This window comes from Rhipicephalus microplus, chromosome 1, assembly GCF_043290135.1.
Source record: "Rhipicephalus microplus isolate Deutch F79 chromosome 1, USDA_Rmic, whole genome shotgun sequence".
Taxonomy (NCBI): Eukaryota; Metazoa; Arthropoda; class Arachnida; order Ixodida; family Ixodidae; genus Rhipicephalus; species Rhipicephalus microplus.
In genome coordinates this window covers 280,928,517-280,954,226 of record NC_134700.1, presented here as the reverse complement: position 1 = coordinate 280,954,226, position 25,710 = coordinate 280,928,517, and the positions used below count along the sequence as shown (strand labels likewise).

Genomic DNA, 25,710 nt, shown 5'->3' with positions numbered 1-25,710 from the left:
TGTGCGAGACTGCTGCTGTAATTAGACTTTCTGTTTACCGGACACAGGTTCGCCCAAATAAACAGTTAAATCCCAACACGAAGTCTCCTGTCTTCGGCCACGTCACGACCCCGTGACAATACAGCAACTGCATGCCGTTGCTAAATTCACTCTTGCAGCGCTGTCTTAAGGCACTTTTTTTTTTCATCTGAATCGGCAAAAAAATGGCGAAGGCCTGCGGCTGCCTGGAATAAGCAGGCCGCCTACTTTGGGCACACAGTGCTAATGTTACTCTTCTCTCTCTCTCTCTCTCTCTCTCTCTCTCTCTCTCTCTCTCTCTCTCTCTCTCTCTGTCACACACACACACAATCGTTGATTTGTTATACTCCAAGTTGGAAACTCCCAGTTTTAAAGACGATACACCTGTCATGTTTAATTCCCTCAGTTTGTTTTCTTATCAAATATACGTCGATTTGACAATACAAAATATATATTTATGCAGGAGAAAGTTGAGGCAGTGAGTGAGTGATATAAACAACTTCATCTGGTCCACAATAGACGTGGGAAAACTGAATATCAACTATAGCTACTATACTCAATCGGCTTCATTCACTCATCCTAGATCTGTTTGTCCATCTGGTTCCCAATGACGTCATTGAGATAATAGAGGGAGTAAAAAAAGACTGCAGTACCTGTTTAAACAGAAACGTATCACGTAAAAGCGGCGACCTACAGCGGTGCGCCGACAATCACGACGTCCAGGGCAGTTCAGTTGAAGAGACCATCTATAAAAGCGCGCACACACATGAACTCCCACACACCATTGGTGTGGGGAGGTTAAACAGGGAAGGGGGGTGGGGGGCGCTCGCATCTGCACTCACGGGATAGTCCGCTTACAGCTAAGAACCGCACGCTCTGTGTCTCCGTCCGCGTATTACGGCGTCCACGTGACAGCTAAGCCTCGTGGGGAGGTGTCGCGCCGCCCGGCATGCGATGCAACCGGGTCGTACGGAGCTTATAGACTAAAAAAAGCCCGAGGCATGAACGCATATACTTCGCTGAGATGGAGGGGGAACCTCATGAATACAGGACGACCCTGCGCGCGCGCATCCCGCCAGCCAGCCCTGCGGGGATGTCAAGGGCCATGGGAACGCAAACATTTCCACGAGTCTACTTGAGTAAAGTTCGAGCCCGAAGGAACACCTCATAACGCGGCCGCTCTGCGCGCTGCCACCCGTCGGCCGCATTGCCGTCCGCCTCGGCCAGTGCGTTCGTTGAAGGAGATCGCTTGCCCATATATGACGCTTATACAGTCTCGCGTCACCTCACGTGCTTCGATGTCAACACGCTTTATTTTGGCACGTTCCGTCCGTGCAGTTTCGATCGTACTTGCGGCCCTTTTTGAGTGAATATAATTCTGTTAACTGGAGCTTTCCGATACTAGAAGTTATTGTGATAGCTTCTGGTGCAGTTATAATGTAAATCGGCTTATCCGTTTTATCGCTTGCTTGATGTCGAGAACTTGAGGGAGCAAGTATACCTGCAGAAGCTAAGTCGGATAGCTTTTAGTTCGGTTTAGTTTAGATTAGCTGTAATATTTTAATGCTATAGCACAGCTCAGTCTGACCATAAAGAAATTAGGAAACTGCGATAAAGGAAAATACAGGCAACATCAGCGCTCATCTTGTTGCCTGCATATTCCTTCTTTGCTGTTGCCTCTTTTCCTCGTGATCAAAGTGAGCTGTGCTATGGCATTACGACATTATAATGCAACAAGTTGCGCAATCTGCCGTACTTAGGTCAGTTAGTTAGTTAGTTTTAGTTAGTTAGTTTTAGCTCGTTCATTAGTTAGTTAGTTAGTCTTAGTTAATTCGTTGGTTAGTTATTTCATTTAGTTAAATCGTTAGTTAGTTAGTCAGTTCGTTAGTTAATTCGTTAGTTAATTAGTTGGTTACTTAGTTGGCCAATTAGTTGGTTACTTAGTTGGCCAATTAGTTGGTTACTTAGTTAACCAATTAGTTGGTTACTAAGTTGGTCAATTAGTTTGATAATTAGTTGGTTAATTAGTTAGCTCACGTCGGTTAATTAGTTATTTTAGTTGGTTAATCAGTTGGTTAATTAGTTAGTTAGTTAGTTAGTTAGTTAGTTAGTTAGTCTGTTAGTTAGTTAGTTAGTTAGTTAGTTAGTTAGTTAGTTAGTTAGTTAGTTAGTTAGTTAGTTAGTTAGTTAGTTAGTTAGTTAGTTAGTTAGTTAGTTAGTTAGTTAGTTAGTTCCACCATGACCACTCATCGCGACATGCACTGTTGATGACGCAGGCAAAAAGTTCATGTACCGAAAATCGCCTGCGACTAGCCTCTTTTTAATAGGGCGGATGTGAAACATCCCATAGACTAAAAACTTTTTTTTATTATGTATAATGTGAAACACAGAAATTTAACAGAAAGAAGTTTCATAGAAGTACACACAATCTATAGCACGACAAATGGAGAAAACTTATCGAAAGTGCAGTAAAAATCATGGCAAGTACGAATACAAAGTAATGCGTAGCACAAGAAGAACTGTGGTGGAGCACGCAGGGCGAAAGTAAACGCTGCGACTAAAGAGAGTGAGCGACGTCGGCCGGCGGACGCAATTAAGTCGCGAGGCAGCGGAAACGGCGGCACACGCCGTCTATGCATATAGCAGTTTACCTCGGAGCTTAACCCACCCTGCCGAGCACGTGGACCGCGTCGGGGTCCCTCGCTCATAGCACGTGCGCTTGGCTATCACGGGCGCACGACCCCCCGCCTGCGCAGGCACACCAGCTTCTTTCACGGTTGCTCGCAGTGAATGGAGATTACACTCGCACTTAAAGGAGCTATGTTCGAAATTTCGCATGGAGTAATCCTTTGGGTGATTGTACTTCACAGCCGCACGCGAATACAAGTGGGCCCAAGTACAAGTGAGCTTCAAAAGGCTCGCTGGTATACATGCAGTCTGGCCTGAGTTGCAAATTGAGCATGACGCTCTGTTGTGAAAGACAGAGCGCGAGATAACGTAATGCACGTGGACATGCCCATGTGGGTGTGCTTCGGTGGGTGGTCTCGCGAAAAACAGCCTTAGCTGCGGTTCTATTTTCATGTTTAAGGGAACCCCATTGCTCGTTTTCGGACAAGAAAAACAACCTTGTTCCTGCCCAATAAGCTTAAAGAGCCGAATGTGGGAATACTAAAGCGTACACTGAAAACCAAGTATGGCACGCTGGTTGCTTACACATATTTAAGACACGTTTAAAAATCTGTATCTCGAGTAAAGATCAGAAGCGTAGCTGCAACTGTTTTTCAACGAGCGTGAGGGTGTTCTCATTAGCGCCCTCTGGGTATGCTCCCTGCGGGGGCATGCATATACGGGAACACTAGCGTTAAACACCCTCTGTGAAATTCCGAGGTTTTTCATAAACATATCGTACAAAAAAAAATTGATCCTACTGTCATGTCGCAAGCAATTCCCTGCGAAGCCATGCTTCCTTGGCAAGTTGCAGAGTGTACATTTTTCGGGCCCAGAGATATCGGGATTATCGGATAACGCTGGGGGTTTCGGATACATGGGTAAACCAGCTTCCTGTGCGACATCACCTGACCGCACGGACAAGCGCGCTAGTGAGGTCAGCTCAGCGTATACAAGGGAACCAATAAGCGTAAAGAGAACGCAAACAATGTTTAACAGTGGGATTCGAACACCGGCATTCTATGTAGAACCCCGACGTTCTAACAATTTGAACACAAAATCACGACTCACAGGTGCCCTGTGTGCAAGCTATATTCGGCGACAACTTTTCTTGACAGCACAGGGGAAGCTATACAGAACCGAAACGCATGTCTGTTGCCGCGCCGGAAATTAGTGCTTAAGTTAACTGATAGATTTTTTTCTTATTTTGAATTGCTGAAATAAATGCTTCTTTGCTCATGAATCAAACAGTTGCGGAAAGTCGTAGTTACAATGCAGTTATTGTTCGCTTTGGAAGAATGTCTTCCATTTCTTTTCATTCCTTAGACAGCGCCACCTTTTCAGCAAGCCCGCTTTTCGAAATTAACATGGCGTCCATGAGGTAGTTAGCTAGTGTAAGGCCACTGACGCACTGTTAAGTTCTCCAAGAAAAATGTACACATAGTACGACAGCGAAGTGTGTACACTCAATGATCGAAATGTTTCTCCCATCCATATTTTCGTGTATATAATTTTGTAAATGAGTTAACAATGCGAGCGAGTGAAACCGAAATCAACCGCAATCTGCCGTGCTACTTGTGGGGCAAGTTGAACTGGCGCTCTTTGGCCGTGAAATGGCCCTTGCGCCACAAAACATCAAACATCATCATCACTTGTGGAGCAACACGAATCTGCGTTAAGCCCCGCCTCCATATAGCCTTCGCTTGAATGTCAGAATAAACTGCGCATTGAGACAATTAAGACGTTGTCCCAGCGCTCTACGAGTGCTGTCGTGTTGCGGTTCTCCGTAACAGCTACTGCGTTCGCTTTCCCGAGTGTATCTGACATCTGCCGATTTCCGCCATATTCTTCCTATTAAGGCGCGAAGCCATGTCTCCTGTCTATAGTACCCTGTCCGTCAGCGTGACACGCTGTGGAGAGAGAGAGAGAGAGATAAAGATGCAAGGAAAGGCAGGGAGGTTAACCAGATGCACATCCGGTTTGCTACCCTGCACTGGGGAAGGGATGAAGGGGAGAAAAGAGGTTGCAGAGAGATGAGAAGGTACACACAATCACGAGCACACTCGGGGAGCACACACAGTCTACAGGCGGTCGCTCAGGTTTGTTGACTTTAGGTAAATTAGCAGTGCTTTAGTTGCTTTCTGCGCAACTGAGGCAGATGCCCAAGGACACGCTGTGGAGGTCTACATGAAATATACCCATATGACCCATATGGATATTCATATATGGGTATCCGTGTGGATATTCATATTTTCATGGGGTCATGACGTCGACGAAGGCCGAGACTGTAGGTTGAATATGAAACCATTTATTCGGGCTGAACTTGATCCAGTGGGCAATGTATGGTGGTTAATGATCCCCCAGAGTTTCACCCACTCGTTATCATTCACCTTGTGGATACGCTGTGATTTTTTTTTCTGTTTCATCACTATCTATTTAGCTGTATTATTACTGCTAATGCATTTTTTATGTAAGGTGTTGTTGGTAACTACTTTGTTAATAAATCCGGCAAACTCGTGGCCTGGGCCTAGCCCACCCCTGAGGAGGACTGAAGATCCTGTCTCCTCGCCACCTCGCGGGCTTGCTGGATAGCCCACAGTTGATCCTGGAGGTTGAAGCTGCGCTAGCGCTGATGTACATCACGCTGAAGCCTCATTCGCAGAGACTGCATTTGATTCTGCCAAAACAGCACATTCCCAGAGAATGTCCCTAAGTGATGCGTGAGTCCAGCCGCACAATTTGCATGTATCATGTGGATGTACATAAAATGGGGTTGGGGAAGGTCTGGGTTTTCAATTGCCTCCAATCTTCCGCTTCGTATCTGTCGAGTCTGGAGATTGGTGATCGCTCAGCGCGAGGTCTCACGTTCCGTGCCCTCATGGAAAGGTCTTCACAAGATTGGCATCCCGTGGAGGGCTGGACAGAGAGGGATAGAATGACCCGACGCTGCAAAATTACTAACTTGCGTTATGTAAGCTATTTCGAAAAAAAAATATTTAGTGTTAGAAAAACTCGCCAACTTTTACACGAAGTGTCTTTTGACAGGAAGGGTACCACAATCTTGGAAGAACGCCAACATCATCTTAATCCATAAGAAAAGAGGCCCGTAAGCCAATTGTCCGTTCTCTACAAACTATTTATAAAAATAATAGCTAATACACTTACGGCAACTTTAGAGTTCCTTCAACCAGAGTACCAAGCAGCGTTTCGTACAGGCAACTTCATAATAGACCGTATTCATACCATCAATCAGGTAATAGAGAAATGCGCGGAATACAACAAACCCATTTGCATAGCTTTCATAGATTACGAGAAGATGCTTGACACAGTCGAGACATCAGCAGGCACTACGAAATTAAGGCATCGATGAACCCTATACATAAACATACTGGAAGAAATATACAGTGGATCCACAGCCGCTCCATAAGAAAAGCGACAGAATCCCAATAAATAAGGGTGTAAGGCAGAGAGACACGATATTTCCAGTGCTATTTCCTGCGTGTTTACAGAAGGTTCTCAGGGCCCTAGACTGGGAAGAGTATAGGGGATAAGAGTTAATGAAGAGTATCCTAGTAACCTGTGATTCGCTGATGGCATTGCCTTGATGAGTAACTCGGGAAACTAATCACAGCTCATGATTATACTGAACTGCACAGGGAAAGCACAAGAGTAGTTCTGAAAATTATTATGCACAAAACTAAAGTCATGTTCAACAGCCTCGGCAGAAAACAGCACTTTGCGATAGGTGGAGAAACGCTGGAAGTTGTAAAAGAGTACGTCTACTTAGGTAAGGTATAGTAACTGTGGAGCCGAACCATGAGATTGAAGTGACTAGAAGAATAAGAATGGGAAAGGGCACATTCGGCAAGCATTCTGAAAACATGAAAGGTAATCTGCCAGTAACCCTCAAGAGGAAGGTATATAGCAGCTGCATTTTGCCGGTACTTACCTACGGAGCAGAAACCTGGAGGCACACAGGGAAGCTTCAGCTTAAATTGAGAACGACGCAGCGAGTAGTGTAAAAGAAAATGATAGGTCTTACTTTAAAAGACAAGAAGAGAGAAGAGTGGGTCGAGGAAGAAACCGGGGTGAAGGACATCGTATTTGACATCATGAAGAAATGGGCATGGGCCGCGCACGAAGCTCGTAGGCAGGATAACCACTGGTCGTTAAGAATAACTCAATCGATTCCCATAGAACGCAGGCGCACAAAGGGGAGACAGAAAGTTAGGTGGGCCGATGAGATTAAAAAGTTCTCAGGTATAACGTGGCAGCAGAAAGCACAAGACTGGGTTGATTGGCGGATTATGGGAGAGGTGTTTGCCCTGCAGTAGGCGTTGTCAGGCTGATGCTGATGTAAGCTATTATTTATACGCACCTATGTTGTATGAATCTACAAGAAACCAAATTTGAATCTGAAAACAGCTTTAATAAATCACGGAAACTGGAGTACGTTTTGATGCAAGACCTCAGCAAGCAAAATTAAAATGAGTCCCCTGATTAAAGAGACTTCAATTCGCGCGTCTCGATTCAGTGAGCTACAGGCATTTAAAGCAGCAATCTTGCCGTGTCGATGATCATTCTATTGCTTAGTGAGACAAGTGACACATAGCTAACTGCATTGTTTTCGTTTTTTTTAAATCTGATTAAGCGAAACAGGGGAGCAGTGGCTATGAATATGATGTCAATCTCTATGTTTGATCATTGATTTAAAGTGAAATGCATTAAGCGGATTCAATAGGAAAGCGTGACAGCAGGTCCGGTGCACAAAGCGTACAAAGCGGCGCCACACTCCCGGCCTTCCCATGGACGAAACACCAGCACGTGTCGCATGGAAGGGTACGCGGTCACACTGAATTTCGGGGGCTAATCCGGCTTGATTGGCCCGGCGCGCTTGCACGTGGGTCCTCTCTGTTGTACCCTGCACCCCCTCCCCTCGCCCACTCCCATCTTTCTCTCCGTACGCACAGCGAATCACGTGATTAAGTTGCACGTGTCAGCTCGGACAGCAGCTGTTGTCCGTCGACAGCCTTCAGAAATGTGTGCCCAGAACTATACTTCGCACCCGATTCGCGCGACCGAGTGAACATCCCAAGGGCTTGAGTTTCAGCAGCAGGTCCGTTTGATTCGCCTGCACCACGTGAACCAGTTCACGGAGTGCTGCATTTTGCCATTTGTTTCAGCGGTGCAGCATTGACGACCTCTGAACTCTGTCGTTCGTTTCAAAAGGTGCAGAAAAGTTGCAGCACTGGTTCATGATTTTTCGTGCACCTCCTACGCAGATGGTCCCGGCTTGGTGCAGCCGTGCTGAGCAGTCGACGCAGCCGTACCCGCCTCTACTAACGCAATGTGTTTTGCCAAGATGTCTGCGCCTCATAAACTGTCGACATGTGAGGTTTGCCATCACTCAGTGTTAGCTGAACGGTGTAAATTAAGCGAACAGAAATAAGGCCTGCACCTTGTTGGCTCATCGTCGTTTGTTTCGGGGGCCGCGCTGTGCCTGCACCACTGAACTCACGCTGCACAATTTCTGAACTTCGCGTGCACAGCCATGAACCGGTTTAAATTGGTGCAGGTGAATCGAACGGTCCTAGCATTTTCTTTTGCGGAGTGCATGCAGACACGTGTGGGATAGTGGATGGGGGAGGGGAAGAGCGCTGGTGTAGCTTGGGTGGGAAAACTTTGTATGATGGTGTGGCTTGAGAGGACCAAGTGCCCCTTTTGCCCCTCCTTGTCCATTCCCATGCTTGGTAAAGGGCGAATATGTGGATGCACTAAGTTATGTTCATGGTATTGTGTGGTAAACCGCTTATGCCAAAGACTTCCCATCTTTAATGTGTGTATACTATCCATCTACATAAGGAGTTGAATACGGTAATTTAAACAGGCGGAATGAGTGTCTATAGAGGTGACATATTACAAAATGGAGTAACCTCGCACTGGACAGGTCGGGTCGGAGATCAGTTGTAAAAGCCTTCACCCGGCAGTAGAAATAACGGCTGTGATGGTTCTGATAATGATGATGATCATGATTATATAAGTTCGGACTGTGCACTGTGCAGTGCACTTCTCGCAATTTATTCTAAATATGCACATGTTTAGAAGAAAAATCTCGGAATTCTCTGGAATTCTCATTTTGATGTAGCCTTAATCCCAAATATAACGCCGACTAAGCTTCGCCGGTGGATAGGTGAATATGCAGAAGAGAGGGAAGAGGGCAAAGGCTAAAATTATTTACCAGATCTCAATGTCATTTTATAGAGGAGCCTTCGGCCGTCTCGCAAAATACCTGAACACCGTGTGCCAAGGGAAGGACTGCAGTTCCTGCCATACCGCCACAGTGGTGCAGCGGTTGTGGTGTGCAGTGGTTGTGATGTTCGATACCTGCCACGTTGGTCGCATTTCAAAAAAAATGTAAAATGCTAGAGATTCCTGCACTGTGCGATGTACACTCCAGATGGCTCGAAATTTCCGGAGCTCTCCACTATACGACGCGTAACATAATCATACCGTGGCTTTGGCCCATAAAACTCCAGATATTACTATAGTCCCCATCGGCGGCTTCGTCAGCGACGAAAACGCTGCTACTCTAACGTTATAACCATAACCGGTCCATACTTGTCGGACGACGATTATGAAAGGAATAGAACCGATGCGAAAGGAATCGCTAAATTGCAGTGGCCCTTCCCTCGTGTGTGCGAGTCGCGTTAGCCACCTATTCAATCCATTACACGCTCAAAACAGTACAGGCCACGGAGCTACCAAACAACACTATAACTGTCTGCTCACTGCTTACGCCAGCATGCATCTATCAGTTTAATAAGTGCATCCCCTCTCAGCCTTTTTTTTTTTTTGTACCGTCACAAGTTAAAGCGTCCCACGATGGGGCCCGTCAACTCGAGCTCGGACAAACGCTCGCTGATGCGTGCGGCGTCCGTCCATGCACCGTCGCGGGTCGAGTCTTTTCATGTCCTCGCGCGTCGCCAAGCTGAGCCCAGATGATTGGTTCCACTTATCTCATCCTGCGACCAAACAAAATAAAAAAAAACGCGGACAAATCGTCTGCCCTACTGCGAACAACCGCGCCCTCTACTTTTTAACGGATAAGCGAGCGACAAACGGGGCACCCATAGACTCACGCAGAGTCGGACACTGCGCCGAGGGAGGCAGGGCTAATTTTTATGCGTGTACGAGCTCGCCTTCTTTCTTTACTAGCGTTTCTTATATATACACGACATTGCCGTTCACTTTTTTTATTTCTTTCAATACGCTGCGGTACACATTGAGTGCTGCATGTCCCTTCTACCACAGCAACTCACCGTGTTATTCTATGGGCGTCTAATCTCTTTGAGCAGTGCCTATCAGGGGGTCCATTGTTGGACCACGCTCTCCCGTTGGGGCTCCCCGAGAGTGCAGTTACGAGCGAGTACAAAAACACTGCCATTGTGACCGGTGTTTCCCGACAAAAGTGCAGAAGGGGGGTGGCAACTCACTCGCGAGGAGGGAAGGGGGCCGAAAAACCACGGACAAGGCTGCAAAAGAGGGTCATGCTCTTGTGTGTATACACGAAAGCACTACACTGCCACTACTCCTGTCGCCGCCACCGCCACTTTCTGTCTTTGTCCGGAGACCGTCCGCGACAAGCTGGAGCCAGACGGAACATCTAAGTGTGCCTACCCAGTTTAGGCCCCTTTCCTTGCCCCCTGCGCGTCTACTACAGCCGGCCGTCTAACTTCTAGGAAGGAGCAGTAAATTACGGATAAATGCTGCGCAGTGGCCCGCGTCTGTAGATACGCGCCTGTCACGTGGTCGAATAATCACCGTATTAGTATAGCTCAGCAGTATGCTCTTAAGCCGTCTTTACTCGCTGTATCCCCATCCTTGCGGGCCTAAGCTACAGTCGTGACGCTCGGACGACAGGTGCGCCCTATTGGTCAGCAAAATATTTGCGTGCTCCAAAGAAGGGGAACTAGTGAGAGGTAGTGTCATCCCTGTATATTGCCTCAGGCCTGAGTAAACAGAGAAGGAGGCCAGGTGAAGGCTACAGTCATCGCATCCGGCTTGAGCATGTTTTGAAGTGACACACAAACACATTGCACACAGCTTACATAGAATCTTGCCTGTGGTCCGTTACACGCTGGTCGATTAGTGTGACTTAGAAGTGTGGCAGCTTGGGCTAGTTGGTATGGCATGACGATAGTTATAGCGCGAAAACAAAACGACGACACAGAGACAAGAAGGACACGAAAGACACGCGCTCGTGTCTTTCGTGTCCTTCTTGTCTCTGTGTCGTCGTTTTGTTTTCGCGCTCTAACTATCGTCATGGTCGATTAGACTGTTTTAAGAGAGAAAGAGAAGAAATATAAGAAAGGTAGCGAGGTTAGTTTTGATGAAGGTAAAGCATCGCGGAAATTTCAAGGGTCAAAGAAACGGTGGCGCTGAAAACTTCCGGGCGTCTAGCATTCAGGATTTCCACCTCGCCCCTTTCAATCAGTGCGCGGATGAAGCAGACTGAGGTCGACGCCGTGCAAGAGCAGAAAAGTTGGATGGTATTGCATTAACACGGCTTAAGATATTTTCCAAAAAAAATGGACAACAAGGTAACTGCCTTCAGCACATGTCTTCAAAACGTCGGCTTCGAAACTCTCCCTCTTAGAATATATTTCAAACCACGATGTGCCCACCACCTGCTTAATATCAATATTGTTTTATATAATAGGTAGTACTTTTTTTTTCCTTTTCGCCTTCTGCAGCCTGCATAAAACTATCCTCAAGAATCGCATAGGAACTGCTCGAAGAACCCTTCCATATACTCTGGTATATAGCCATGCGAATAGATTGGTTTGTTTCTGACTCCCCTCTCGTATGGTTTAAAAAAACACATTGTCCCGGGTTCTTAGTGGGCTCTTTAATCGACAAGTGCCGTCATTTCATGCATGAACCCCAGAAAGCAATCTCAGAATTTCTGTCGCTTATTGCTTAAAAATGAAAGGAACGATGGCATTCATTTTTTTCAACCGCAAAAATAAAATTATTTTAAGAGAGAAATGTAACTAAAATTATTCTAGAATATCTTCATTGCGGGAGCACGAAAATAACTTATTTACTACTTTGAAATGTTTATACGGAGGCACTTGATACACGGTCATGCATTACCATTTCTATCGGCAGAACTGTTTTACTTCGGCAGGCGTACCTCCACACAGAAATAAGAGCACGAACGGACGGAACAAACCATATGTCGCGGCACAACCGAGAATCGACGGGCCTTCGCGGCCCACATTCACTCGCTCGTGCTTACAGACCACTGGACCGTAGCTAACGCCACTCGACCCGCCGCACTTACAAACGGGCACAATTAAGTGAAAAGCCGCGCCATCTGCAGACATTCACACGAATCAAATTGCCCGACGACCCGATATATGCGGCGTACACCGATCACCAGCCAAGCCTCCTCGATCGTGTCACATGCCTGTCCCCCTCAGATGTGCCGCGTCCCGTCGGGGCCTCCGGTCGGGGTGTCCTTTGAAGAAGAAAAAAAAAAACCTCCCTGTCTATCGTATGCGTGCGGGGTTAATTTAGCTCCCCAAAGGGCTATTTAGCACAACGGGAGCACGAGGGGGGCGTGGGGCGCGCACGTCAAAGAAAGGGGCACCACGAAATTAGCGGTTGTGAAAACCCCCCCTCGCATCCCCCACGCATGGCTCCCCCTTCCTTTATGCACCCTGAACGGGCTGTGGTGTGAACACGGGTGGTGGAGCTAGCCGGGGACAAACCGGGGCCGTTTAGCAGACAATGACGGCAGACATCCCGACGCCGTCTGGCCGGCGAGTCGCCTGCATCACAGAGCAGGGAACAAGTCGGTAAGGGAAGTACAAAGTGAGCGTGGATGCATAGAAGGAAAGGCTGGGAGGGGGGTAGAGAGGAGGAGATGCTAGAGTTGTTGGGAGGAGGCAGATAGCTGCTGAGCACCGGGCTGTGAGCCCCACACAACGCCCCGCTTCCACAAACATTTGTGTAGCGTAGAATTCTGAGCCAGCCTCCCTTTTGATCTCCTAGTTTTCGCCGCTACATTTTCTTTTTTTCTTGAGCTTCTTTCTCCACCTCTTGCAAGCTTCATGCCCGTTTTTCCTTCCCGCTCTCTCCTGATCTCTCCGGAGTTCTTCTCCTCCTCCTCCGTGGTTCGCACATCTTTTCACGGTAAGTAGTGCGAGGCAAAAGATAACACACACGCAGGAACGCGCGTCCATCTAGTGTGGGACGCAAGCAAACCGATAGAGAGACTGGCGTCGTCGCGCCAAGCCCCGGAGGAAGGGGCACGAAAGACGACGGCGGGACTCCTATATGTATATTTTCCCCCTCTTCCTCAGAGATCCGAGCCGCCGATCGGCCTTTAGGTGCGCCCGCCCCGGACATCTCCCATCGCTCCTGTGCTGTGTGTTGGCTCGTGCGTTTTCATGTGAACGCGGCGCGACCCTGTTTGTTCGTACGTACCGCGAGCGTGTACCGTATTTACACAGTATAAAAACACAATGAATAATGGAAGCAAGAAATATAATAGTCAAGTGGCAGGTATTGGAGACACGCGCTTTGGAAAGCTTGCTGCCTTCCACAGCCGCTGTTCTCCCACTTCCTCCGCCGCCGCCGCATTGTAGCCACATTGTGAGCGCGTTCAATGCCCAGCCGACAAAAGAGAAGTTGTTTTTAAAAGTAGCCATTTTGAAGTGGGCTCTAAGCCTTTGAAAGAAGCCGTTCGAACCCGACGTAAAACGACGGGGGAGTGTGGTGAGGGTGGAGCTCGTCAGACCGTTTTCCCGCGACATGGCGGCGCTCTGCGGCCAGCGGTGACAGGAAGGCGCCAACAGGACCCGTCGTCTCTTGGAGTTGTCGTTGACGTGTGAGGACAATGTTTCGGCAACTGTTTCTTTTTGTCGGTTACCGCGCGATTTTCGGCAGGGCAACTTGTTAGAAATGTGGCGGCTGCGCTATTTACGGCTAATAGCTCGAACATTGGCATTTTAAGTGAAGAATTACTTGGTTTGGTGCAGTCGGTAAGGCAAAATGCATGTATCTGTTGTACTTCAATTCACCCATCGTCCTCCCTTGAAAAAAAAAAGAACTGGGTCCATGCCAACAAGAAAGATGCGAAATACCACGTGACCTCTTCGTGGCTCGAGAAACGCGAGTTGCGCGCTCATTTCGTTTTGGCGAAACCTTGAAGCCAAGGTCACGCAACGTTATGACGTCACCTGTGACTTCTACCCTATTTGTCTTTCTCGGACGCCGCCCTTCAAATGAAAGCAAAATAAGAAATTCCGTTTCTTCTTTTTGTGTTTCGCGTTGCTTTCATTCTTCTTTTAACAGTAAAACTGTACTTTGACGAGCTTTTCACGTCCCGGATTCGTGGTAATTATGCCTGTGGGCATCATAAGCTGGTGTGCGCCACAGATGTTGGGTAAACGCCACCACTCACCACGGGTCCCATAAAGATGAAGGCAACAGTTAGGCCAACAAGCGCGTATGTGCCACACAAATTTATGCGGTCAATCGAAAAAAACTATCATCATTACAAGTGCGTATGTGCCACAGAAATTGAGTAAATCCCACTTCACAAAATCATCACGAACAAGGAGAAAGGCCCAACAACTAGCGTGTGCATTACCATAGTCGCAACACTGTCACGTGATACATTGTAACGATGAAACGTGGGGACCATACTCACCTCATACATTCACCACGAGTGTTTATTAAAGAGCAGGGATTCAACCTATTGGAGCACCACAAATGAAGGCTTCTTTGTAAACCTGCGCATAAAAATGATATGGTCAAGGTGCGATAAATCTATACCATACAACCTTGAAGGTTAACGAAGAGTGTTTCTATAAAGAGCAGTGATACCACATCTATGAAATACTCGCAAAATGTGGAAATGCGTTAGCATTACGAATGCGACGCCACCAGCTTGGTCGTTTATTTGGTGTTCGAAAAGCGCAGCTGGCTGATTTTAGTTTTTTTTTTTTGAAAAGTACAACTTTACAACCGTTCGTATGCAACCTATACCGTAAGCACTTAACCACTGTGATAGGCACAATGGAGTGGAATATGTAATACAAATAATTGATTGTCATTTGAATTGTTTGTTGCAGTTGCAATAAAAAAAGGCAGACAATTCAGAAGATGATGACAGAATCTTGAACCTGGGGTGTCACTGTAAATTACGTTTCAACACACCGTATACGGTCTTCAAAGATGTAACTTGAAGGCCGAAACTTGGGCCCAGCAGCAGCCCATGTTCACGATTCTGGCATACTTGGCTACTCGCCAAACCAGGCGAGCACCCACTTTCGCCTTGTTTGGCGATGATGTTTCTGAAAACACCTAAATCTGACCATTTCCTTCTCGTTTGTGTAGTTCATTTATTTCTCTTTTTTTCTTACATATAAGAGACATAGGAAAAGTAGCGGTGCTCACTTTCTGCGCGCAGCCGGACTTGAGGTGTCGAGTGGGCCCGAACTGTCACCCGGAACCGGAAGTCGCGGAAGTCCCGGCCCGGAAGGCGCCACGACGCAGCTGCCGGCAGAAGGGACGTCGCCTGCGCCGGGTGGCTCCGGCTCTTCTTCCTCGTTGTCTCCGGCGGCGGGGCCAGCGAGCTCCAAGAAGAAGCACCGGCGCAACCGCACCACGTTCACCACGTTCCAGCTGCACGAGCTGGAGAGGGCCTTCGAGAAGTCCCACTACCCGGACGTGTACAGCCGGGAGGAGCTGGCCATGAAGGTCAACCTGCCGGAAGTCAGGGTGCAGGTAGATACTGTCTGTATAGGCCTCTCTTCAGAGTGCATGTGTGAGATGGCGGTGTGTTTGGATTGTGAATAGCCCCGCCGCGGTGGTCTAGTGGCTAAGGTACTCGGCTGCTGACCTGCAGGTCGCGGGTTCGAATCCCGGCTGCGACGGCTGCATTTCCGATGGAGGTGGAAATGTTGTAGGCCCGTGTACTCAGATTTGGGTGCACGTTAAAGAACCCCAGGTGGTCGAAATTTCCGGAGCCCTCCACTACGGCGTCTCTCATAATCAAATAGTGGTTTTGGGACGTTAAACGCCACACATCAATCAATCAATCAATCAATCAATCATTGTATTGTGAATACCACCGTCTTGGGATGGAATTTCTATGAAAATGAACCTGCTTGCGCACGGATCATTTTCTTAACACGGTCGTTAAAGACTGAACGCGTCTGCACGACAATCTACCGGCACGAGGAGAGAATCACGGGCACATAGCGCACATAATTAACAATGAGAAGCACTGCTTGAACAATGACGATCATCAGGCAGCTACAGGACGATGCGCAACGTTTAAAAGCAATGAAGGGGCGTCAGCAACATTGCAGGTATACGATCATAATCTAACACTACCACTTCTGTCGTAACCGTATTTATACACACAAAAGCGTTATTTTTTGCAGCTTACGTCAGTTGGTCACGCAAAAGTGCAGCGCAGGGAGAAAAAATCATGAATATTTTGGCGCTACGAGGCGTCCGTGCGTCGAAGAGAAAAAAAAATGTTAAATAACAAAAACACTACCATTTCCCGTAAACACCCAAGCAGCCACGAGCCAGAAGAGCTAAAGCGGTGTTATATACTACAATATGTGCGCAGCAGCAGCGAAGCATTTTAATTGGACTCGTGCGCGGTCCCGTAGGCGTTCACGTATGACGCGATCGCGACGCTCTTTCGTGACCCAAGTTGCGAATCCTCTCCCGTTAGATGCGTGCAACGCCGTTAAAGAGTTGTGCTCTTCGGGCGTATAGGCCCGACAAAGCGCATAAGGGCGGCGTTTTTCCGACCTACGGAAATCAGCTTACCTCTCCGAATTCCATCACTTACGCCCTCATTAATCATCAGGCAATACTTAACAGTTCGGCGACATTTTGACTATACCTGTGATTTTTCTCCGAACTGCAGGATGTACAATCCACAATATAGCGAAACACAGGTTAACAGCGCGTGCACCTTCCTCCAACATGGTCGACAACGTCGCATGTAGCATACGCAATGGTGCACGCTACCAGGCCGACAGACCTTAGCGTATACGGCATGGTTGCAATTAACTCCAGTACGGGGCCACTTTTTCACTCGGTTGATTTCCAATTCGCCTCTCGCGCGGCCACGGAATAACCCCTAGTGAAGGAGTGAGGCAGCCCCGGGCTGCCGCTAGGGGGCAGCGTTAATTAGAATTCCCTCTTTTTTTCTGTTTTTCACTCCCGAAAGGGAGTGTGTCCCTAAGCTCACGCTGCAGCGACACCTGACGGGGGGCGCGGACATCACGCGCCATGTGTTCGTGCGTGTGTGTGCGGTGTTTGGCTGCCGCTATTATTTATACACAGTGGCTCGAAAGGTGGGCGTTCTCACGGCTGCTGTGCTGAGTGGCTTCGGGCGTCGTTCCAGCAGGAATAAAGGAAAGCGACCCGCGACAGATTCATTTTACGCTCGGCTGCGTTTGTGCTCTCAACGCGCGACATGCGCATGTGGTGGACAGCCTGTTCATTTCCTTTAGCGTGCCTCGCTTTTGTTGTTGTATTTGTTGCCTCCTCTTTCTCTTAACGCCAGCTTTTCGGGTATGGTCCTTGAACGCTTTTAATCCGTTTTTTTTTTTTGTGGGGCCTGCTGCTTTCGCGCATGTGGACATTAATTTCTGCCGTGTCCAACCACGAATTCAGTGAGCGGGGCAGTGTATACAGTGATCGACGAGCGCCAGGTGTGGTCAAAACAAGCAGCCCCTCGAAAAGGTCATCTCCTGTCGCTTCGTTTTTTTTCCCCTTTATCTGTTTGTTGCAATATAGCCACTTTGTAGCAGAGTTTATTTCTAAGGAGTCGTAGTGAATATTTCTCCTAATTTCACACCAATATACACCTGTGAACACAAAATGCATACTGAGCCCTAATGCTTCGGAATACACGCCGGACATACAAGTAGGTTGACATATACAAAGAAACACAAATGTCTCATTATCCGTCGGAACACACGCAAACAAATTACGCTAAACGCCGGGTACCAGCAAATGTCAACCCCGATACATAAAATGCAGCTTATGGTCTAAAACCGATTTACTACTCGTTGTTATTATTTTTTGGAGCGCAGTTCGTAGGTACCCATTCCTGCGCTAAAAGGTGCCGCCGTTGTCGTTGGTGGCGTGACCGAAAGATGCGAAGAATTAAAGGAAGGAGAGAGATACCTAGAATCAAGTGGGATTGGTACCCGGGCTTCCTGCTTGGAAGTCAAGTATTCTACCTCAGAGCTACGCTGGGGCTCGGAACTCATTTGTAAACTGACCCCACACAGGCGCCATGTCGAGCAAGGAAGAAATGACGTTAATCTATGTAATATAGCGTTGCAGAAGAGCAAAATAACAACTACGGCACTTCTCCTACAATGCGGATTGTGCAACGAGTGAGTAGTTTAATGCTTCCCCCCCCCCCCGCTTCAAAGTGCTCAGCCATAATTCTGCATTGTCACATACAGCATCAACAAAGTGCACATAATCATTTACATATGTCTAGCGGGTACCTCACTTATCCGCCGAAGGATGAATGGCACCAGGGGGTTGTTGTCCTACTTTCTAAAAGTTGTGATTTGTGTAGTAGTCGATACCTTGCGGAAAGCTAAAGCTTCAAACACAGTTGAACTTGCTCCAACACGATTATGCACTCAGAATTCACGTTAAGCAGTACCGTAATCGTGGGTGATATATTTTTCACGTTTCACAATTACCCTATTAATGTAATCAAGGGAAGTCTCCCTGTCAGTACCTCCGAAAATCTGGTACCTCCTCTTGCATTATGCAAATTATGTAACTCAACAGGACTGTTTCAATAAACATGACTCAACCTGAACTTTTCCGAGATAGATGGAATTGTAGATAACAGCATAGAAACAAGAGCCATTCGAGAAAGCTTGCAAGTTCCGCCATCAAAGCCAGAGTTCATGGAAGCAATTATATGGTGTATTGGTGCATACGCAACAGTCAGCCTCCAATTTGTTTTCAATAATGGAGGCATGGGTGCTCTCTAGATTCGAGTCATTGAAAGCTTGTCAGAAGTGAATGCTCAGCTACTTCAAAATTCATTGCAAAATTCATGCATGTGATCAAAATTTCTTATAACTGGGGCTGCCACTCCCTGGTTTTATGCGCAGACTATGTATAGCATATAGATTACTTATTAAATAATTGATCGATTGATATGTGGGGTTTAACGTCACAAAACCACCATATGATTATGAGAGACGCCGTAGTGAAGGGCTCCCTGGGGTTCATAAAGATTGCTGGTGAGAGCGCTGGACGACTCTGACTTAAGCTATATATTACGCGGCACCCCTCTGAGATTATAAGGCGAACATGTACAAGCGTTTTGATCATTTAAGTTCTACATGATGAATAGAAAGCGCGCTACGAAAACGCTCAAAAGTGAGCCATACGTAAGCTTCGGGCTGCGTAGGAAGGTGAGATTTATACTAGCAGAAGATCGCATTGGTAACCTTGGTTCTCCTTATATGATAAAACTAGTTCTCCCTAATGTCATGATTGTAAAGAGCAAATAGTCGATTGGCAGAGGAATTACATGAACCAAGAAGGCAACGGTATTTCAATGTACTGTCACTCTGTTGTTGAAGCGAGAAAAAAAAAGTAAAACATGCCGTAACAGAATGCCACATAAAAACCACTATGAGAAGGCGAACTAGAATGTATCTCAGTGAATGGAACACAACCTATTCATTTTTGTGAAAGCCGCCTTACAAGTCTTCCATCAAGTTTCCCTTCACAAAAGGGGGCAATTCGAAACAATTACAGGTCAGAATCGCACCACCACACGTCGCAGACCACTCCCCAAACCAGCCCTAAATGGACCCTCACACCCCTCCATCACCTCGCTCCCTAATGCTCCCTCATTAACCTAGGGGTTCTTCATCTACTTAGCTTCCTTCCCTCCCAACCCTGTTTTCGCGCGCCGCATCGGAGCGTTTATAGGCCGCGCACAGTATCAAAAGCATTCTGCTGGGCTTGTGTGAGCGGGGCCAAAACCGAGCCAGGTAATCTCATATTCCGGTCACTGAAAACCGCGGCCATCCCCGAGGCCTCGTTAGCATATTCATAGCTTTATTATCGGTTCCACAAGTTCTCCCCGCACTCCCCTCTTTTCTTGTCGGCTCTGGCTTAGCGTTCACGCGTTCACTCGACGTATGTGTACACCACGATAGTGTCATTCGCAAACAGTGCGCGGCTAAACGCGTTTTGCTTCACCCTCGGGACACTCACTCTGAGAGCAAAATAGGGGGGATAAGGGAGGAGGGGGACAAAGTATAGCGTCGATACAGTCACTGCGCGTACCGCAGCTTCCAGCCTGCCCGCTTCACTGTAGGGTTCCATCGGTGTATCCCACGCGGAGTCTAAACGGCCTAATAAAGTACTCCGGTGCGCCACAGCTCTCCCCTTTTCTTTCCCTCTAACCTCCTCTCTTTTTATCCGTTCTCACTCTTCTCTCCGAGAAGCGCGTGTGCACTCGATAAAGTATACAAGGCATTCACGGTGCCTCGCTCGTGGCATTGTATGCGTTTGCGCGCTTGGAATAACCAGCGGGGCGCGGCGACCCCACGTCGGCGAAGAAGTGCCGGCTGTCGAAGGTGTGCGCGTGTGAATATGTTCAGAACTGCGCATGCGCGGGCGCCGTGAGCGAAGGCAGCGAAGCCGAGTCTCTGTTGCTGTGCCCTGAAAGAGTGCAAATGAGGGAGAGAGAGAGAAAGAGCGCGACCCGAGCGGGTGTTGAGGACAGGGCGAAACTCATCAGCCATGCGTGTCACTGTCGCTCTCGCTGAGATATCACACAACGACGTTCCGCACCGGCTGGGCGGGCGTGCCGTGATTTGTTACGTCCTCGACGCGAGCGTTGAGTTTGTTTTGTTTTTCTTTGCTTTTCGTGGCCGCTTGTATACCTGCCTTCCTCTTGTTCTCTATATTGTCGTCACATACGCTGCTCTGACGACGTGAACCTCCGGTTCAACTCGTCAGAACCGGCTGAACCCGTCGGGAGCATGTATTTCAGCCGGTTCCATAAGTTGATTAGCTGTAGTGAGTTTTACGGGCTCTGATGATCGTGTCAGTCTGATACTTCAACACGATTCCTGAACGATCTCGATCATATGAGCGTCCGCAAGCTCCTCTTCAGGCTGGAGGGGGGGGGGGGGATGTTCTTTTTTTTCGCCCTCCTCTCTATAATGTCAATGTATGAGACTAACTTTGCGCCCGCCTTCCTTCTTATAATGACAATGTACGGGGTTGGCTTTGCACCTCCTGCCCTCTCCCATGCTCACGCCTATGATGTCGATATACAGCACTCGTTCTCCTCTAAAAATTGCTTGGGTTTTACGTTCCTAAGTTACTATGCGATAACCAGGCACGCCGTAGAGGGGGGGGGGGGGGGGTCTTTGGATAAATGTTGACTAGCTAGTGTTCTTTAAGGAGTACCTAAGTTGAGCACACGTGGGCTAAATTCCTTCATTTCAACCCCTCGAAATGTGCCCGCCATGGCCTGGTATTGAACCCACGTCCTTGGGCTTGACAGAGTGACACCTTACCTGCTAAGTGACTGTGGCGGTTCTCTTGAGGCGTACAAAGATGCGCTCTTCTTGAGGCGTACAAAGATGCTTCGCAGGAGACCTGTTGTTGGCCATATGAGCATCGACCAAATTTACAATGTAGCGCAACAAACGACAAGATGAACACCAAGAACGACACACCACAAGCGCTACTTACAACTTTAACGGAAAGAAATTTGAAGACACACATAATATGTCTTCCAACCAAACAGGCGCGAGGTATACATTACGCCCACTACAGGGGGCACTAGGCAACAATTACAAAACAACAATATGATTGGAAAAAACGTACGTTCTGAAGCAAACAGGACAACGGACGTCTGACTGCCACAATAATTCACATATTTGTTGATATAGAACGCTTCCAAAAGTTTGCATGTCTTTCAATCTTCACTCCTGCTCAGAATATTCGCGTCACGAAACCTTGGAAAACATGAGCAGGCTTTGCAATGCGCAGAAAAATGCCCATTCAAGTCCTTGTTCAAATTATTCGCGTGCTCCCTCATTCTGTCATTGACGTATCAACCACTTTGCCCTACGTAGCGCTTGCCGCATAACAGGGGGACTTCATAACCGTCACTGTGGCGCAACGCACATACGGCTTGACATATTTAAACTGGCAGCTTTTCAAATGGCTATTCATTATCAGGGGGCACAATTGGGCGAGCCTATTGGGAGCAGAAAAAACAATGGGCACACCGTATCTGCTGGACATCTTTTTTGTGACTCATTTTATGCACGATCCCGGCTCGCCTTCTGCCCCCACAGCAGGCGGGAGCTTCTACGGGCTGCGCTTTCAACACACACACACACACGCACAAACTTTTGCCAAAAGTCTATCTGGAGCGGCCGTAGTTTCTTACACCTGCGTTTTGTAGAGTTACGCGAGATTTAATTTTGATTAGTTGACTGCCAGCCTCACTTCGTATATCAACGCCGTCACTACACACGAGCCTCGTTGTGGTCGTCTGCTGTCTGCTGTGGCCGTGTCGCAGGAAACTTGATTACATAACTTAGCAAGCCTATGTTTAATAGAATTAATATTGCTCCTAAAAATGCTAGCCTTACTTCGTAAAACATAATATGCAGTCGATGAAAAGATAAGTTGCCGCCGACAGGGACCAACCCTGCGAATTTCGAATAACCAGCGAGTTCGCATTTGGCCGACGCACTGTAACGTCCACTATGCGTGGTCCACATCTTTTAATAAGGTTTATATAATTATTAAGAAAGTAGCTTTACAATAACGAGAAGAAAATAACAGATCATTACACTAACATACATAATTGATCTATGTTGAAATCGTCTTTTTTTTCTTCTCCTTGTTAACTGAAGCAATGATCGCTCATACGTACTCGCAATTGAAACTTTCCAAGCCTATGTGGACTATTTCTAAGTCGCATTTTTTTACAGGTGTAAGGGTTAAGCTCAGTAAATGCTGATCGCTTATTTCGACATTACAGTTTATTTTTTTATGGTGCACTGCTACTAGCGTGACGTCAAGCTGGTATCGATTCTGGTGACTTCCCGTACTCGTAGGACTATTTGTGATGATGTCAGGTGCTACAACATTCAAAATGGCCGATTGTGCGTCACCAACGGGGCAAGGAGGGGAGCGGCCGAGGGAACGTCACAGTATATTGCTCCAGCACGCGACACGAACTCAAACTATGTTGTGACGTGAGGGTGGGGTAGGAGCTGAAATTGGCTTTAAAGATGCTGTAATTCCAGGTAATCAAAACTTCCGGAGCCCTCCACTACGGCGTCTGTCATAATCAAATGGTGGTTTTGGGACGTTAAGCCCCACAAATCAATCAATCAATCAATCAAAGATGCTGTAATTACTTTTTTATGGTGCACTTTGACTTATCAGTATACTTTCTAGGCTCCTGACGGCTTGGCCTTTCATATGACGCAAAAAAAAAAGACGGCTGGAATTTTTTCTTTTCAGTATTCTTTTAAAACCCGAGATTCTTTTAGAACGTCACCGACTTTTGGTTCTTCGCAGGTATGGTTCCAGAACCGGCGTGCGAAGTGGCGTCGCCAGGAGAAGATGGAGTCGCAGAGCGCGCTACAGCACAGGCTCACCGGGGGAGGGTCCTCCCCCGGTCCAGGAATGACGGGGGCCGGAGCCGGCTGCCTGGGCGCGCCGCCCGCACTGCCACTGGACCCCTGGTTGGCGCCCCCGCTTCTGTCGGGCGCACCTTTCCTGGCCGCGGCGGCAGCAGCCGCGGCTGCCACGCAGCAACCTCCTCACCACCACCATCACCACTTCTACGCGGCCACAACGCCGCCCTTTCACCTGCAAGGGTGCGTGAGCTCCTCAACGCGTTTGTCACGCGTGATGCGGCACTCAGAGAAAGAAAGAAAGAAAGAAAGAAAGAAAGAGAGAGGGAGAGAGAGAAATTGGAGGAGTGTGAGAGGTGTCAGGATGGTGTCCAAGCTTGGTACTAGAAAAGGCTATCGATTAACGTAAGTGAGTAGCGAACATACATGCTTAGTCCTAGCTGCTATGAACCTAAACGTTTTGAAAGGTCATGCTACAGAGCTATTTTTACTCCTTTAGAGGTGTAGCACTTTATCGACGTGGCTTGTTTATTATTCGCATGTCGCGACTACATTGTATAGGCAATCATCGGGTAACGTATGGTAATGACGCACGCGTGCGCACACACACACACACACACACACACACACACACACACACACACACACAAACACACACAGAGAGAGAGAGAGAGAGAGAGAAAGGTAGATCATCAAACTAATATTAACCATAGTTGTGACAGAGGAGTATAAAACAACTAGAAGTACAAATCCTTTATACTAGTCAGCGACTTCAACGAAGACATTGTGGACCTTAGGACCTTGCTTTGTCGTCAACTGTTTATGTCACTTCATGCCCCTTTATTTCACCCAATTTACATTATGTGGGGCGACGTTCGGGCAACGTATAGTTACTCCCCAATAGAATACCCAGAGTTTTGTTCTTACGGCGTATTGCACTTCTTGTAGATGCATAGATTTTCTTCTATCCAGTCCTCTTATAGAACAACGCTGGTTGATCTTAATCAGTTCAGGGTCAACCAAGAGACGCAAGAACAAGTAATCTTTATAGGAGGCTAACAAAGCCATATAGCCGCTTGGTAGGCACACCGAAGTATAAAGTTCGTTGTTGTTGTTGTTCTCTCTACGCTCGCTATTTTTGTAACACAATACGAACAAAACTAAAGTTGATAAAATGAACATAAAATGTACACAAAGCGACACGCACACTGTTCAATCAAAAGAAAGAAAGAAAAAGTTTGGTTAAATTTCAATAAATAAATGAAGCTTGCCTTGATTTCTTCTATAAATTAGAAATAAATGTTATTATTTGTTTAAGAAATACTCTGAGAGTTTTCCTCCTCAGTGCACATCTCATCGCTTAAAGCTCACCAGAAGCCAACCATGGTCCTTTAAGAGAAGTTTAGTAGATGGTTACATTGCTGGCAAGTTTTCACTTTATGTAAAAAAATTGAATAAAATAACAATCAAGATATTGTTTTACTAGTGCAGTCTCGGGAGGCTAACGCACGTTTGTCATATCTCTTGACGTTTATGTAGTTCTCTTAGTTTCGTAAGAGTTCAGGCAATAATCAATAATATGCTACCATTATTGTTGATCAACTGATTATATTTATTATTTTTATACCTCAAATTGTGCCAAATCAACAAAGCTTTTTAGCTTGTTCCTTTTCCTACGTGACAAACACCTACTGTGATAATACGTTCAGCAACACTGTTATGTGGCAACAGCTCTTAAATTACACTCTGTGACACAAAACTATGATACTAATGTGAGACACGCCGTAGTGTGCGACTTCACAACAATTTCGAACACCTTGGGTTTTAACGGGCACCGAAACGAACAAAAACAACCCACTTTGCATTTCCCAACAACAAAAATGCGTCTTTAAGCTTAGCAGCCTTGTCCCTTATGCTACCACAACAGGAAGCATCAGCTCTTATGCACACTTCCAGCCCAAAAACTACCTTGGGCGACTAAATGCGAGTCTTAATAAATGTAGTGTAACTCCTCGTCGCTAATACGTTTCGCTTCAAGCACTTGTTTACAATCATTTTGGTTAGCTGCTTTACCTTTTCTGCAATAAAGAGGAAGGCATAGAGGTTAACCAGAAGGTAGTATTCTTTGTGCTACAGATTTCCTACTGCAGCTTCAGGGTGACGTCATAAGCGTGTTTCCCGACTTATTTCCATCACGACGCATTTCATACGTGGTAGTCCTCTACTACTTCAGTGTGGTTTTCTTTGCCACAATAAGACCCTATATGCAGTGAAGTAAGCTCTTCAGGCTTACAAAAAAAAAAAAGGG

General features: G+C 47.1%; 1 protein-coding gene across 1 annotated transcript in view; it reads left to right on the top strand.

Moving 5' to 3' along the window:
* LOC142767308 (uncharacterized) overlaps window positions 1–25,710 on the top strand; it is a 65,168-nt gene that overhangs the window by 38,422 nt on the left and 1,036 nt on the right. The window contains exons 3-4 of the mRNA XM_075868763.1: window positions 15,170–15,486; window positions 23,344–23,645. Coding sequence (XP_075724878.1) covers window positions 15,170–15,486; window positions 23,344–23,645 — 619 coding nt within the window. The remainder of the gene's footprint in view (window positions 1–15,169; window positions 15,487–23,343; window positions 23,646–25,710) is intronic.